The sequence below is a fragment of the Lonchura striata genome, chromosome 1A, assembly GCF_050655825.1.
Source record: "Lonchura striata isolate lonStrDom1 chromosome 1A, ASM5065582v1, whole genome shotgun sequence".
In the NCBI taxonomy this organism is placed as follows: domain Eukaryota; kingdom Metazoa; phylum Chordata; class Aves; order Passeriformes; family Estrildidae; genus Lonchura; species Lonchura striata.
Genome location: NC_140741.1, coordinates 7,326,963 through 7,343,553, shown reverse-complemented (window position 1 = coordinate 7,343,553; position 16,591 = coordinate 7,326,963). Strand labels below are relative to the sequence as shown.

The following is a 16,591-nucleotide window of genomic DNA, read 5'->3' as shown; positions in this document are numbered from 1 at the left end:
TTCTGCAGTTTTTGCTGCTGCTGTAACTCCTGAGAAGTGGGAAAATGAGTGTGGGTGTGTATTGCCATCTTGTGGCTTTAAAGGATGCTGTAATCCCAGCACGGAGTCTGGCAGGTGCCTGATCCAGACACCTCCTTAGCAGACTCTGAGCTCTCAGCGTCTTTGGGTGCAGTATTTGTCTTCTCTTGAGGTGAATCACGGTGACATTTTCATCAGACAAAATAGATTATGGCATTTGGACAGATTTTTCTTTCAGAATCGGTTGTTTGCCTGACATAAACCAAATGGATTTTGTTGTAGGTCTGTAACCAGGGCCTCTGCTGCTTGCTGAGCTCCTTGTTACCTGTCATCACTTAGGGTACAAGTTTCAGCTTTTATTGATCCTTCACACTGCCCAAAATTAAGAATCCTTGCCTCAGGCGGTTACTTTGGCCTTGGGACTGATACATTTTGTTTGAACCAGTATGATAGTTTTTCTTCATAAATTTTTTTTAATAACTAAGTAATAAAAATAAGATACCACCACCCACCAAAAAAAAGGCGAAACTGTGCCTGAGGCTTCTGTAGAAAGCCATACTCAAGGATTATACTCTGAGAAATTCAGAAAGAAATGTAGAAAGAGCAGTCTTTCTCCTGCTGGGATTCCAGAGAACAACTTCCCAGGAAGGGTGGGTGCATATCTTGACTGTCTTCTGCCACATGACTGACAGATTCCTATGTCTGTGTCCTCAGAAAAAGCTGCGCAGGTCACAGCACGCTCGCAAGGAAACAGAGTTCCTGCGCCTCAAGAGGACCAGGCTCGGCTTGGATGACTTTGAATCCTTGAAAGTCATAGGAAGAGGAGCATTTGGGGAGGTTTGTGACATTCTTGCTTGAACATGCAATTAAAATGGGATTGACCACTGTAATTAAACATTCTAATGACAATTTAATTAATTGCTGTATTGCAGCTTTTTGTACCGTTCTCCAAGTGTGATGAGTGTGGTGATTAATGCCATGCATTCATTTCCCAAGGCTTCTGGAAAGACACTTATATTCCCATGGCATCCCACACTGATGTTGCCCACATGGCCCTCTGCAATTATGGATTTGCAGTGGCACAACCCCTCTTGATAAACCTTTCTGCCCTCTGTCACATCAGTTGTTTCTCCTCCTGAATTTTAACCTACACAGTCCAAGCTACCCAGAATTCACTGTGCCTGCTGACTTTTCCTTAAACAAAAACTGTCCCTTGTTCGTGTTAGTGTTGTACATGGTCCAGAATAATTCCTTTTCAAAATTTATAATACTAAAATATGTTTTGAAATATTTAACAAGAGAACTTTTCCATACTTGGCAATTGGGAGGGTTCCAGTGGATTTCTGAGGCAGAGAAGACTGACTGGGTTCTCTCTCTTGGTAAAGGTCCGCCTCGTTCAGAAGAAGGATACAGGTCACATTTATGCAATGAAGATACTGAGAAAAGCAGATATGCTGGAGAAAGAGCAGGTTTGTGATCCATAAGTCCCCTAAATTTCAAACTTAGCCTTTCTAGACAATGTTTTCCACCTTTGAAAACCCATACAATAGTCTGGCAGTCCAAAGGGTCTGTGGTGTTGCTACCACAGCACAAAAGCAGCAGAAGTTAGGAAATAAGGTCATGCAACTGCATTTAAAAAAATACTTTATTTACAACCAGTTTGGAACAGTGACAAAGATTTTCTTTTTCTCCCCTTATCAACACGGAGCTTATTGAATCTGTAAAACTGCATTTCAAGGAAAATGCTTCTGGAGAAATAATCTTGTGCAAAAGTAAAACTGGACGTATTTGATGTTTTCGTTTAAAGAAAACCAGCAAAAATCACATTGTTCATCAGCATTGTCTTCCTTGGGTTTGCTTTATAGTTGGGTTCATCTCGTTTGGGGTTTATTAGTTTTAATTTTGTTAGTTTGGTTTGGTTTTTGCTTTTACTTTTTAGCTAGCAATTCACTGTGAGGACACAGCAAGTACTTTAGCATCACAAAGCAAAGAAATCAAGTGTGGCTGTCTCAGGAGATAAAAGGACTTTTTTCATACTATCCAAACCTTACCCATCATTTGCACATCATTTCCTGGCAATAGTGATACTTTTTTTTTTTCCTGGCACAGATTATTTTGTCTGCTGCAGCTCATGCCCTGAATTTAGGGAACCAGAGGAGCAGCAGGGTGTGCAGAGCAGCCAGGACTTGTGTGGTGCTGCCCCCATTTCAGAACCTGATGTGGGAAGGAGCTCTGAGCTCACACTCTGCATTCAGTTTGGAACAGTGACCTTTCCTGGCCAGTGTTTATTTGCTGCAATTTTCATGGCCTGCCTTGTTCTGTGCAGAGGCAACAGAGGACGCGTGTTTAAAAAAAAAAAAAAGGAATTTCTAATATTTTTTTTCCCCAAGCCTGGTAGCACTGAGAGAAATCCTGTCTATTTTTAAGCAAAGTTTTCCTGCTGTATTTTAGAGCTGCATTGTGGAGATGAGGGTGGAAGGAAATACTTTATAATGAGACAAAATAAAGCCAGATAAATCCTGGCTGGAGTGTCGCCTGTAGAGGGAGAACCTTTGCCCCATGCAGCCCTGTGACAAGATTCATGGGAAGATGTTCCTCACCAGTAGAACTGGGAACAGATGCAGAAGATTGCTGCTTTTCTTACAGCTGTCAAGAAATATTTTTCCATGCATATATCTTTAATTTTTCCTCCAGGATGAGGGTATGTTGTAGTGAAAAGACACACCCCTCCACCCAATCTCCATTATTCTTAATTTCCAGCAAATGATGGGGTAGCAGCTTTCCATGTATTTTCCAAAATCTTAGCTGGAACTTGAATATCCTGAGTAAGGTCAGATATTCCTGAACTTGCACTTTTTCCACCAGCTTTGTCAGGTCTTTCTAACAAACAGAACCATCTTAACAAGCTGTGCTTTGTGTTTCTAGAGAAACCCTAGGATCCTGTAAAAAATAATAGAAAATATGAGTATGGAAAGAGGTAGAAAAACGGTTCCTTTGCTAAAGGTCATGAAAATATGCTGTAGGGCTAGGATGTAATGTGCTGTTCCTTGTTTAAATATTTCAATATTTGCCCTTTAATAATTTTTTTTTTTTTAAATTTTAGGTGGCCCATATCAGAGCAGAAAGAGATATTTTGGTTGAAGCAGATGGAGCCTGGGTAGTGAAAATGTTTTACAGCTTCCAGGATAAAAGGAACCTTTACCTGATCATGGAGTTTTTACCTGGAGGTAAGCTGGGTGTTGTGGCATCAGGTGATACAGGTATTTCTTCCTTAGCTTTTGTTGGCAGCTTTATAAAATATTAGAAAAAAAAATGTTGTATAATTTGTGAAAATAAACATGTTAACACTCTTTTAAATGAAGTTCCAGTCATGTGACTATTCCTGATTTTTAGGGGAAGGAAAAAGGTTGAAGGGGTATTAAATGGACTTGAATTAAGTAATTATTCTAATAGAAATTTCTGCTTTCTATGACTGAGGCTGTTATCAGTAAAAACAAACCAAAAGAAAAGCCCTTGTTCAAACAGTTTGTGCAATAAATTTAACATGTGTAAAAATCCACTGTGTTTTCCCAGGCTGTTCAATTAAAATTCCTATTTAGGATTTTCAACTAAAAATAGTGAGTTGGGTTTGTAGGTCCTTGCAGTAATAGTTTTATGATTAGTAACTATAAGGCCAGTTACAAGGTTAAATTTGGATTCTGCTGGGGTTTCTTAGAGTTTTGTGATTTAAAATGTTCTGATCCCTAAGCTGTATTTTCTTCTCTTTGATGAGGTGATATGATGACCTTACTAATGAAGAAGGACACTTTATCAGAGGAGGAGACCCAGTTTTACATTTCTGAGACAGTGTTGGCCATTGATGCCATTCACCAGCTGGGATTTATCCACAGGGACATCAAGCCAGACAATCTCCTGCTGGATGCTAAGGCATGTACTGGGCTCACAAAATGCTGGTGCTTCCAAGATCCTGCTGAGGAGCAGTGGGAGCCACTGGGGCCACCCCAGAGGTTTAAACTGGCTGGAGGGAAGGCAGGGAGTGCCCATTGTATTTTACTTGGAGAACACCAATATGTTTAAACAAAGCCAAATCTTACTCAGAAGCCTTTGAACCATTTTAAGGGAGAAAACCCACTCAGGATGACCAGACTCTGATATTCAGACACATTAAAAGGTGCATCATTCCTTTCATGCATCTTGAAGTAGCTGTGAACAATTTAGACAATGCTAAATGTTAAATTCCCTCAGTTCCATTTATTTCATCACCCACTGACCTGTGGAGACTCCCTTGGTTAGACTGACCATGCTGGCTGTGAAATGCACCCAGTAAGCATCACCAAATCATGGAATTATCTAGGTTGGAGAAGATCTTTAAGATCTTGGAGGCCGGGAATTATCACAGCATGCACAGGTCTGTCAGGTTTGATGGGTTCTATCTGCACTGATGTCTGGAAACCTGATTAAAGCCAAGGTTACTATCAAAACAAAGCAAAGGAATTTTGTCCTGGAGGCTTTCTCAGCCACAGTGGTATGCAGTTCAAAACAAAACCAGGCAAAGTAGCTGCCCTCAGCTGTTGAGAAATTGTAGATATAGCTATTTCTGGGAGGCCATAGCCTGTTGGAGGGAAAACAGACCCTTCCAGTACACCAAGGTTCAGTCTTTGCTTCCCTGCTTGTCCTGTGCCAGTCCATCATGGCCTGAGAGGGTGTGTGCAGTGATTAAAGCCCTTTTTTTTTTTCAAGCACTACGTATCTAAATAATGATTTTGTGTTCTCTGATTGTTTTTTTAGGGTCATGTAAAGCTGTCTGATTTTGGGCTCTGCACAGGTTTAAAGAAAGCCCACAGAACAGAGTTCTACAGGAACCTCACACACAACCCACCAAGTGACTTCTGTGAGTATGAGCTGTCCTAGTTTAACATGTAAATGGTTTTGAGCTGCAGCTGTACATTGTACCTGTGTTTCTGCTGGGATAAGCAAGATGGGGCAGGCTGATTGCATTTAATTGGAAAACTGGAAATGCTCGTTTCTGGGTCATGGGAGCATTTCACAGGCAAGAAATTATGATTTCTGCAGTGGTCATGAGTTTTGCACATTCATACACAGATATGAACACTCATAATGCAATGTAACTATATTTTAATGTGTTTTTCATAATGTTAGTGAGGTTCCAGAACTGTTCTTTCAGGATGGGCATGGGTTCCATGTGCCAAAAGGACTGAAGTTAGTGACAGTCTCATGAAACTTTTCAGAAGCTGATCTAAAATTTTAGCAAGTTCTAATTTAGAATTGCTGATGTGTGTCCTACTTACGTTAGTTTCAGGTATGCATTGGACAGTAGTTATTCTCATGGTCCCATTTTCAGTTATAATCAAGTATTTGTTTCTAGACTAGGGTTCCAAATACACAAAATAGTTATTTAAAACTGGAGCCCTGTAAATCTTTTTTCTCTTAATTCTCACAAATACGTTTGTTATTTAATAACTGCTTTGTAAATTAGCATTTCAGAATATGAACTCAAAGAGGAAAGCAGAAACATGGAAGAAGAACAGGAGACAGCTGGTGAGTTAATTAAATAACATATAATTCTTGGATTGCTTTTAAACTAGTTACAGAAAGTGTTAAAACTCAGTGCTAATGCTCCAGGTTTTTAAAACCTGCAAGGCCCTCATATGTGGCTCTCTAGAAGCTCCCAAAATCACAACTAACTCAAAAGTGGGTCCAGGCTGGAATAGCAGACTCTGCTCTTCTCTATGCCTTTGTTTGCCTCGTGAGCATCTGTCCCAAGCCCTCAGGTGTCCTTGGCCCCGTGGCCAAGCCGTGTGTAGACTCCTGGCTCTGATTCCTGCAGCTCAGTCACAAGCAGATGTGTGGCTGCAGGATTCCTATCCAGAGAGCTCAATCTGCTAAATGGAAATGTGGGGGACAGGCTGTGGGAGGGTGCTGCTGCTGGAGTGCTCCAGCCTGGGTTTGTGGTGAGGATGGGGGACTTGTGGCATAAACTGAACCAAAGCAAGGTGTCTGTCAGTCATGGCATTTCAGACTTTCATGCCTGCCCATGATTTTCACCAAAAAAACCTCAGCTGTCAGATTTTGGAACCCTTTATTTTTCCAGACCCTTTTTCAAAAGTGATCTACTGCAGAATTCCCCCAAAGCTTTTTGTGGTCTCTTCTTTCCTCATGAAATAAAATGAGATTACATTGCAGCCACCACACTGCCTCGTGGGGCTGTATTTCACAGCCTCATTCCAGCCTGGAATTAGATCTCAAAAATAATTTATCTCAAGTCCAGTAAAGGCTGATGTGGCAGAACTGTGTGGTGAAGAACAGTGCCACAGAGGCAATAAAAGGCCAAAATGACAATTTGCATCAACACTATTGGAAAAGGAGCCACATTTTTGGTTTTCCACTGGTTCAGTCCTAAATATCTCGGGTCTGTTCAAAGTGTTTCTTTAAGGTCAGACAAATTAAAGTAAAATATTTTTGTGGCAAAACTGCTTTTGCAGGATTTTTATGGTCTTTAAGGGGTTTTTTTTGTTGGATTTTGGGTTTTTTTCTCTCCATCCTGCCCCATTGAAGATTTTTCATCAGTAAAAAATTCCCAATACATGGCTTGTGTATCATAAGTGTCACACTTGGGAATATCCCATTGATTATGCCTTTAAAAATAAACAAAGACAACAACAATAGGACTTCTTGGGTATTTTTGTAATGCAGCTACCTGAAACTTAAGCTAAGGTGACCTTCTGATATTGCAGTTGCAATATTCTGTGATTTCATCATGTTAAAGAGGATGATTTCCATTTATTTTTGAGGTTCTCTGTGTTTATTAATATAGAAGAGTAATATTCTTGGGACTTGAGTTTCTGTAAATTCTCAAATTAAGCATTCTTGCTCACCCAAACAACAAGATCCTGTATGCAAATCCCCAGGAAAAGGTCTTGCAAAATACCTTTTAAAACCACAGTATTTCTCTTTTAAAGAGATTATTCTTTTTTTCCAGGCATATTCTACTGTGGGAACCCCAGACTATATTGCTCCAGAAGTGTTTATGCAGACTGGGTACAACAAGCTGTGTGACTGGTGGTCTTTGGGAGTGATTATGTATGAAATGCTAATAGGTATGTTAAAAACCCCAACTTAAGAGTTGTTCAAAGGTAACAGAACCATTTGTTGAGACGAGCAAACCCCTGGCTAATACTTGTTATATTTGGGAGCCCCAGTGACAAAAGCAGAGGCCCAGGTCACTGCTCTCCTGGAAAAAAGTTTATTAATTGTTTGTTTGTTTGTGCAGGGTATCCACCTTTCTGCTCAGAAACGCCACAAGAGACTTACAGGAAAGTTATGAACTGGAAAGAAACATTGGTATTTCCTCCAGAGGTGCCCATTTCAGAGAAAGCAAAGGATTTAATTCTAAGGTCAGTAAGAAAAACCCAGTTCTGGCCTCTTGCCCAGCCAGGGTCATCTTCCATCAGGGTAAATTTCTGTTGTGTGTCAAGGAAGCTTTATTTTGGAGAAAAGGCTGGTTTCTTCTGTCACCATCCTTGATGGATTTGTAAAGTCTTTTTCCCTTTGCCACTTGTTTAACATGAATGAATAAGCTGGAATGATCTTGATTTGTACCATGGTATAAGGAGAAACAGAGCAGACCAAAAAAGAAAGTGATCAACACAGAACTTTTTTCTTCTCTGAGGTGGCAAGAAAGAAACCTCTCACCAGTATTTAATTCACTGGACAGAAATACTGGGATATTTTGGATTTATTGACTTCTTTCAAAATGCCAGTTTTTAGTTTGCACTGAGGCTTTTGTGAGGGTTTTGGGGACAAGCTCAGGCAGAAATGCTCTCTTGTCCTGGGAGGGTTTGGGGGGAGTACATTGGTTTTGGGTTTGATTTTTTTTTTTTTCCCCTTTTTTTCCTTTTCAAAGCTAATGTTACAGATTTATACAATTTTGTTACAGGCAAAAAGGGGAACATGCTTCACAAAACTAGAATTCATAATTAGTTCCAGCAGTGCTCCAGTAACCTACAAAAACATAACAAATACACCAAACAGTTATCCTGCATCCAGCTAGCAATACTAACAGCTCAAATAATTGAATTGTCACTAATCCTCGTGAATGAGTCTGTGTCAAACAGTTAATATTGCATTTTCAGTATCTATTTCTCTACTGTTCTGCTCAACCTTCCTTGTCAGCATCCCAAGCTCTCTGCTGAGCAGAGCATTACTGCTGAGGATTTCTTCCTCCTCAATCCTAACAGTGTTTGGGGAATTTTAAGAGATTTCAGTGTATTTGTTAGCATGTCTTGCTCATGCATCTACTTACACAAAGACTACTTGAATTTATCATTGCCTACACAAGTAGAAGGGTTAAAACTGGGGTAAAACATCTTAGTTATGGGTAATCTATTAAAATGAGGTCAAAACAGGTTGGACAGCAACCACCCTGGGCATTTTGGGTACTTTGTCCATTACAGCTTGGACAAGTTAGGCAATGTATCTTTTAGCTTAAAAGGAGATGCAGACAATGCTAAAGGGCTATGGAGAGAGATAAATCCAAACTAAAACAAGCTCAAGTTCAGACAAAGCCTGACAAATCCTGTGGCTGAGTGTTCTTACAGGTTTGAGGTCTGTTGTTAATCCTTGCCACCACCCAGCCTGCTGGGCTGCAATACAGATACAGGCAGGTTTTGTTCCCCACTGACACCCAACTACAAGCAAAAGAACTTTAATTTATAACTGGGTACCATTTATAGCCTAACCTGCTGTGCTACACATGCAGAAGATGGCTGGGATTTATTGAATTCCTAGGCAAATGCTGGTATTCCCATCTCCTGGATAGGATACTTAAAAGGCTTTTCCAGTCCAGAGGAGAAGGGTCAGCCTCTGCTTCTCCCTGGAACAAATCCCTGAGGTCACTGTGTTGCTGTCAGAGAGCTTCCACCTGCCTATTTTCCTTCTTTAGGATTTTAGGCTTTTCCTTCTGGTCTGCTGGAGCTGGTAACAGTCCCCATCTTGCCAATCCTCTGTCTCCAATATCACCTTTTCCTTCCTGCTATTTCATGCCTGCTTCTCATAAACCAACAATTTCTTGTGGGGTCTGAGCAGAGGTTATGCAGCAGGGCTGTATCAGAAACAGGTCCTGAGTCTTTGTACCACCTGCACCTCTGAGGAGAGGGAAGGGGAATAATAGGAATATGACACGTTTGGAATGGCCTGGCTCACTGGGATTCCAAAACAGACATCAGAGAGCAGTCCTGATTTACTAAGTGTATCTATTCTTCTTAGTTTGACTGTGAGATGGGGATGTTTATTTAAAATAGTTGAGAGCATGCTAGGGCAGTTCTCAGTAGTAGGGATTTAAGCCTCCATTCCAAAGTGATCTTACCAGGACCAGAACATGCAGCAGCTTTTCACAAACCTGGGAGATGGGGATACAGCAGTTTAGAAAAGGTGTCAGTTATTGGCATCATAGCTTTTTCTTTTGTGATTTAACAATGTTCTGCTTCTGCTGTTTCCCTTCTCTCCCAGATGCAGTGGGCTGCTTTGATGTTACCCCAAGTGATGGAACAGTTTGACAGAACTTCTTGAAATTCTTGATACAGGATACTGTTGCTTCTGTTGGAATTTATCATAATATTCGCTTTGTTTTTTCCCCTTTTCCAGGTTTTGTATCGACTCAGAAAACAGAATTGGTAGCAACGGAGTAGAGGAAATAAAAAGTCATCCATTTTTTGAAGGAGTAGACTGGGGACATATCAGGTATATATATACACATGTGTTTTACAGGGAGAGTAAAAGCCATGAAAGCAAGAATTTCATGCAGTGTGATGTCAAGGACAATTTTTTCCAATTTATCTTTCATTAGAAAGGCAGTAGGGAGTTAACACTGAAGGTTTTCTGGCCTTGCTGACATGAATAGAAATGGTCAGAGTTTAACTGACTTTTAGATACCTCAGATTGTTCCAGACTGCCCAGAATGGAAAGAAATGGTTGTAGGGTGGCTGTGGATTTAATTGTAAGTGTAGTAATTAGAACTGTGGTGAGTTTAGAGGTGTAAATCACTGCTTTTCCCACGGTGCTGTGTCCCAGTGTGAATGTTTTGCTGGCACAGATTCCTTGGGCATTTTCAAAAGCCACCTTAGAACTCCTTCAAGGTCTCCCTGACTGTGGAGGTGCTGAAGCAGAGTCAGCCTGGTTTGGGAGGGAGATGCTGAGTGTCACAAAGAGCAGCTACAGTCCAAAGGTTTTGGATGTGGTCCAGGCTCATCAGCACTGGAATTGTAAAGCTCTGGTTGCAAGTACAATCCTGCTGGGCTGGGTTTGTAAAACAGGGTAACCACAGTGGTGGCTGGTGACAAGATCAGGGTGATAGCTGTGTGGCAGACAAGTGTGGGATGCTCTCTCACTTAAAGATGTTTGCTCCAAGCCTGCCAGGAAGACACCAATGGGGACAGGGAACCAAAAAATCTCCCCAAGGTGTCAGCAAACAGCAGAGTCAGATTCATCTGTGATGCACTCAGTGGAACCCTTGTGCTCTGCATTAGGGAAAGTTGTAAGTGTAAAAAGCTACGTTCAAACTGGAACTTAATGTATCATTTCCTAATATTCACTCTCCTGGCATTTGTCTGTATTTGCAGGGAAAGACCAGCTGCAATCCCTATAGAAATCAAAAGTATTGATGATACTTCCAACTTCGATGAATTTCCTGAGTCAGACATTTTACAGCCAGGTGAGACTGCCATTGTAAATTCCAAATCTCCATCTGTGACATGCCGGAAGACTGCACAGATGCCTTTGTTGTTGTTGTTTATATTAATTTTTCTGATGCCCCAACCAAGTTCATCTATAGATCCAGTCTTTATATTTTCTTTGAAATATGAATGTAAACCTGTGATCTCTCATAGCTGCAAAGCCCAGAGATTTTAAGAGTCCAAACTCTAGGTAAAAATGGTTTGCACAGTAGTGAGCACAAAAAGCAGTGGAGTTTTCTGCCAAGCAGCCTGCCTAACCAGGTTCTGGTACAATATCATGCACTGATTTGCTTTTCATCTTCAGTGACTTTTGAGGTTTGTGCCAAACATAATTGTTGAGATATTTGTGGGTAAGAATTTTCAGACAGTTGATTATTTCATGCAGTATTTGATGAACCTGAGTTGCTCTGTAAATCACTTCAGGGTTTTTTTAAGTTGTTGATTTCTTTTGGCAAGTTACAGGAAATTTTCATGTGTAAAAGGCTTTGTTCTATGACATACAAGTAGTCCCATGTCTCATTGTTTTCAGTTACTTGAAGATTGGCAGATGCTTAACAGTGATTAATTGCTGTCTGCTAAGTGCAGCTGTGTTAACAGCCATAAGAATTATCCAAAAGCTGTTGTTTTTTGGTTTTTTTTTTCAGTAATGGCCTTTATTTAATGGTGAGGAAGTTTGTCCTTTTGATGCAAAGCAACACATCTCCAGTGCCTAAGCCGGTTAAATCCGTATTTGTATAATGCCAAGAACATTTATATTATTTTGGCATTTCAGACCCACTGAAAATGGTACTGTACATGTAGATACCTAAAAGTCAGAACATCAGAAATGTCGTGAGGTTTGTAATGGTGTATCCTGTGGGTGTGTTAGAGGCTTCTGCCAAGGTTTAGAAACCTGGTAGAGTGTGTAGACATAATTTTTTTTTAAAAGGCAAAACAAAACCCCCCCTTTTTCTGCTTAAGAGTTCTGTGCTGAAATTATAACTCAGACCATTGACAAAAGGCAACTGACCTGTTTAGAAACAGGATTTCTTCCAGGAGTTTCTGCTGACTAAGGAAATAAGAGTTCAGGGCTGTTTAGCTCTGTGAAAAGTCCTCTCAGAAGCAGCCTGGGTTTAACTCTTAATGTGTGTTTGCTTTTGTTTCTGAATTCTAGTGCCAAACACAACGGAACCTGACTACAAATCCAAAGACTGGGTTTTCCTCAATTACACCTACAAGAGGTTTGAAGGGCTCACCCAGCGTGGCTCCATCCCTTCCTACATGAAAGCTGGGAAGTTGTGAAACAGAACACAACCCCCCAAAGGAAATTGCAAACACAAACCTCAGGTAGCTGCATCACCAGGCCCGCTTGGCGTTAGTTATCAACACATCGACTGGTGCGCATCGATTTCACACAGAAATTCTACAGGATTAGGATTTCTAAGACTACTACAGGAATTAGTTGGCAGTGCCAGCTGGCTTTTTTTTTTTTTTTCCTTTTTTTTCCCTTTTTTTTTTTTTTTAATATTTGAATATTTTGTTAACTTTATTATACAAAGGTACTGGAATAAAAGGAACGTGCATCGCTTTTCCTGCACTGCCTACGTGTGGATAACGGTTAATTATGCCTCTCTGTACTGTGGCTTTGTTTGTACTGTAAACCATCTAATCCACCCAGGAGGGAAACATATCATTTGATGCAGCATTGTTGTTGTACTGCTCAGCTGGTGGGGTTTAGATATGGAGTATAAAGAAAACTGTCCACATTTGCAAACCTCTCTGAGCAGTTGTTCAAGGGTGTTCCATTTGTGGTCTGCAGATCCCCCATGAGTGTAGCACATGGAATTACTTTAAATAGCAGTGTTCTCTGGGCCTCCTTGTGTCCTGTGTGCCCGCTCTTGCCCTGAGTGCAGGACTTTATCAGCCTTTCATCATTATCCCTTTTGTCCTTTTTCCCACAGTGTGTGGCAGTGAGGCAGTCCCTGTGATCTGTTTAATGGTATTTCTGCTTTAAATGATCATTGGCAGTATTGCTGTTAGAAGTGATGATGCTTGCTGGCAATTTCAGAAAAAAAAATGTAATCTGAGTAAAAAGTATCAATATTTTTAGCAGAAGGGAAGGGTTCTTATATGAAGTTTTGAGGAGATGGCAGAGTTTCCAAGACTGCATTCCTGCCTCTGCTCTAAAGCAGATCATCTTTGAGCTGCTCATAATTCAAACATTCTCTTCTCTCTGTGCAAAATGTGTTCTAGAGAAGTGATCAGATTGGTGCTTTTTCTTTTCTTGCCTCCCTGAGCAGCTGCAGGCAGAAGGGATCCTACTCTAACCTCTCCAGAATTGCAGCTTCTGCTCACATAGAGGAAATGGAGTGTCTCACTAGATTCAGACTCTCCAGTGGACTCCTTTTCTTCCAAGATTTCCACCTGGCATGGCCATGGGATTAGAAGGGATCAGCTGCAGCCCAATTTCCAGGGACCAGCTAAATGTTCTTGTGGCCAGTCTGCAGGATGGTGACAAGCTGACAGCCAAGCCAGGTCTCCTTTCTCCAGGCAGAGGAAGCAGAAGCAGAAATACCTCCATGTGCAGGCTCTGGTTTTGTTCATCAGCCCAGCAGTAGTTCAGGACTGAGTTGTATTGCCTAAGCAGTTTGCAATTATCTGGTCACTGCCAGATATTAATTCTCTGCCTGTACTTACAGCTTGTCTGCAGGGCTTTGAATCTGTCACAGTACAGCAGAATCTCTGCTGTCATTTTCTGGTCAAGAGATGTACAGCAATGAACAATTCCCCAGTGACTGAACAAGCAGAGTCACTGTTGCTGTCTCCCTCCTCTGAACACCAGTGAAAGGCACCCTAAAACCTCTGCAGCCTCCTCTGAGTGGAGCACAGGATGTTTTGGCATACAGCAGGAAAGATTCCACTGGACAGACTTTGGTAGCAATATGGGAACTACTTAGAGAAATATTTAGTGTTAGGCACTGTCAGCTGTTCTGAATTATTTGTATACTCTGAAAAACATACTGGAATGTTGATCTGTTGCATAAAGAGCCCATTTGTCAGCAAGGTTTCTGTGCATCAGTGCCTGTGATGGGCAGGTATTCTTCCCTGATTCAGCCAAGATCCCTGATCCAGCCTTTCCTCCATGGTTTTGTCTCCCCTGAAGCATCTAATGTCTGTTGTTTATACCAAACAGTTTCAGTCTTCAGTTCCTCAAAGAGAAGTAGCCACTGCCTCAGGCCCATCCAGTGTTAAGAGTAAAGCTAAGCTGAGCTGCCTAAATGCTGGACTGAGGTGGGAACAGCTCCTTGATCTCCCAGATTTGCTTCCCAGACCTTAAACCAGTTAGCATCCCTGTACTGCTGTTGGGGCAAGTTCCTTAAAAATTCTCTGGTGTTGTTCTTAGCCTTGTCAGAATGCTGAGGCTCAACCTGTGGCCATCCAAAGGCTATAGAAAAACAATAACTCACTTAAATCCACCTTTCAGGCATTGTTCTACAGATCCTGAGGCTTCTCAGGAAAGGAAATGCCTTTCCTTAAGGCCTAGACTCCAAAATGGAGAAGCTCAGGCAGGAGAAAAAAACTCCTGAGATGCAAACTTGGCCTCAAAGGACACTGCTATTCAAAATAGTTTTCATTGGTTTTAATTTCCAGTCTCATCCATGGGGCACCGTGTGCACTGGAATTGGAATTCCTGGAACCACCACCTCTCAGAAGAGCACAGTAACCCCATTAACTGCAAAGAAGTCTTTGCTCAAACCTGTTGAGACAAGCTCAGTTTCATGGAAACTGCAGATGCTCAGTGTTACTGGTGATTTTTTTTTTCTTGTGGGGCTTAGGGGAGGGCAGAAAAATACACATTTAATTTAAAGCTATCTATTAAACAACTCTGTCTGTACATACTCACTGGTTTACAAACTTGGGAAAAAGCTCAACCCTTCTACTTGCAACACTAAAGATAATACTAATTTAAAACTGCAGATGATTAATCATATCAGTGCTCACATAGGAGTTATATCCATAAGGAAACAGCCTGCAGCCTATCTAGCATAAACTCCTGTATTGTGATAGTTGAGTTTTTAAATTTTTTTTGTAAACATAGCATTATGTTAATCAGTAAGTCAAGTTAAACAATATTAACTACTGCTTTTAGGATGATAGGGTTTTTTTTTTCTAAAGGTGAAACTGTGACACTGTAATTGATTAAAGAGAACAGCAGATTAATCTACACTGGCTTTCAAAAAACAATGGAAGTGCAACATATCTTTAATTTTGGAGGTTTTTTTCTGTCTGATTCCTTTGGATGGTTGTGTGTTTTCCTCTGGCAATGTTTGTCACTGTGCCATTTATTTTTCTTATTCTTGGAGTACCAAAGATCCTGAAATGGCTTGATGATTGCAACCATGTGAAAATTTATTTTCTGGAAGTATGTTTTGTTAAACTTTTGTTAAAACGTGGAATTGTGTATGCAAATTGTTATCAGAGGTTTGCTGGGACATTTACCTATTCCAGCAGGGAAAACTTGATGGAAGTGGAGAGCCTGAATCCAAATTCTGAATTGGAATTCCCTGAAAGTGGGGAGGAAGCTTGGATTGGGAACTGCAGCTGAGCTTTTGCACTTCGTTCCATCTCCAATCATGAGCGAGTGGCCTTAGGTACAGGACATCAGCAGAGGTTGTCTCATGTGCAGAAGGAGTTTGAAAAAATTGCCAGCATTCAGAAATCAAATTCTTGTTAATACTGCATTTGCACTGTTCAATTTGCCTTGCTGGAGAGTTATAGAAGTGTTATTTTTATAGGTCAATTGTTCCCCACCTGAGCCGCTGGAGACAGTCTGGGATAAGGGCAACTTATCTGCCAGGGGGAAGTTCAGCTAGAGGGCACCAGGAATGGGCACTGGGAATAGCACTCAGCTTTCAGCTCCTTCCCCAGGGGTGGCATTCCTCCTGTGCCCAGCAAGCAGGGCATGCTGCAGTCTAGCCCAGTAATGCTTAGGAAGTGCTCTCACTTTCTTAGTAACACAGGCAACTACAGGCGTTGTAACACACTGTACCTTGTCCTTTTACTGTTGGGATCTCACAGCAGCTCGTTCTTGGAGTCAAAATGGCAACTGCTATATTTTTCCTAGACTGTTTCATTAGTTGTGGTTGGGAAAGTTACATAGAAGCATTATAAAAATTTATATGAGGCTTTTTACAGCATTTGAGAATAAAAGTAGCATTCTTTTTGTAAAGTTGCAGTTTTTGTTTCTTTCACCCCAGCGTACTGGATTTCTTTTCCAGAATTGGAGACATCAAAGGAATTGAGATCCTATTTTGTGGATTCTCATCTTGAATTCCACGGACAACAAAACACCCCAGTGTTGTTGCACTCAATCAGAAAGTAGAGAAAGCAAATATTCTTTGACTTGTCCCACCTGCAGTCACGTGAAGAAGCTAATTTCAAATGGGTACTGATTCTTCTCCAGAGTCTTACCTTCCCCATAGGCTGTAATTCATCCAGGAAAGGCTTCCAGGGGCAGTTGTATCCTTTGATCCATTATATAGAAGCCTTTCTGTCCTACTGTTCCACTTTCCCTGCCAAGTTCAGAGCAGCAGCAGAAGCAGTGAAAGTTGTGTAAAAAGATGATCAGAGTGGAGCAGCTGAAAGCCATGAGAAGTGAGCAGACATTGTCTGGAGCCCTCCTGAGAACATTAGGAGGCCTCTCTCCCTCCACTCCAGAATTGCTGCTCTCAGTAAAGGTAAAAATACAACAAAAATTTTGCTAATTCTATTTAATGGGATCACCCTTTTCTTCCCTTCACTGTGCATGATTGTATGGTAGAGCTACACATCGTAAGGAAATA

The 16,591-nt window shown here is 41.1% G+C and overlaps 1 protein-coding gene across 4 annotated transcripts in view; it reads left to right on the top strand.

Annotated features, from left to right (window-relative positions):
- Positions 1–15,978, top strand: part of STK38L (serine/threonine kinase 38 like) — a 45,356-nt gene extending 29,378 nt beyond the window's left edge. For all 4 annotated transcript variants that reach the window (XM_021538682.4, XM_077783183.2, XM_085569766.1 and 1 more), the window contains exons 4-14: positions 733–855; positions 1,404–1,487; positions 3,122–3,245; positions 3,791–3,945; positions 4,807–4,909; positions 5,516–5,577; positions 7,019–7,136; positions 7,310–7,433; positions 9,682–9,777; positions 10,656–10,747; positions 11,923–15,978. In XM_021538682.4, coding sequence (XP_021394357.1) covers positions 733–855; positions 1,404–1,487; positions 3,122–3,245; positions 3,791–3,945; positions 4,807–4,909; positions 5,516–5,577; positions 7,019–7,136; positions 7,310–7,433; positions 9,682–9,777; positions 10,656–10,747; positions 11,923–12,050 — 1,209 coding nt within the window. In that variant the 3' untranslated portion in view covers positions 12,051–15,978. The remainder of the gene's footprint in view (positions 1–732; positions 856–1,403; positions 1,488–3,121; positions 3,246–3,790; positions 3,946–4,806; positions 4,910–5,515; positions 5,578–7,018; positions 7,137–7,309; positions 7,434–9,681; positions 9,778–10,655; positions 10,748–11,922) is intronic.
- The last annotated feature ends 613 nt before the right edge of the window (positions 15,979–16,591 follow it).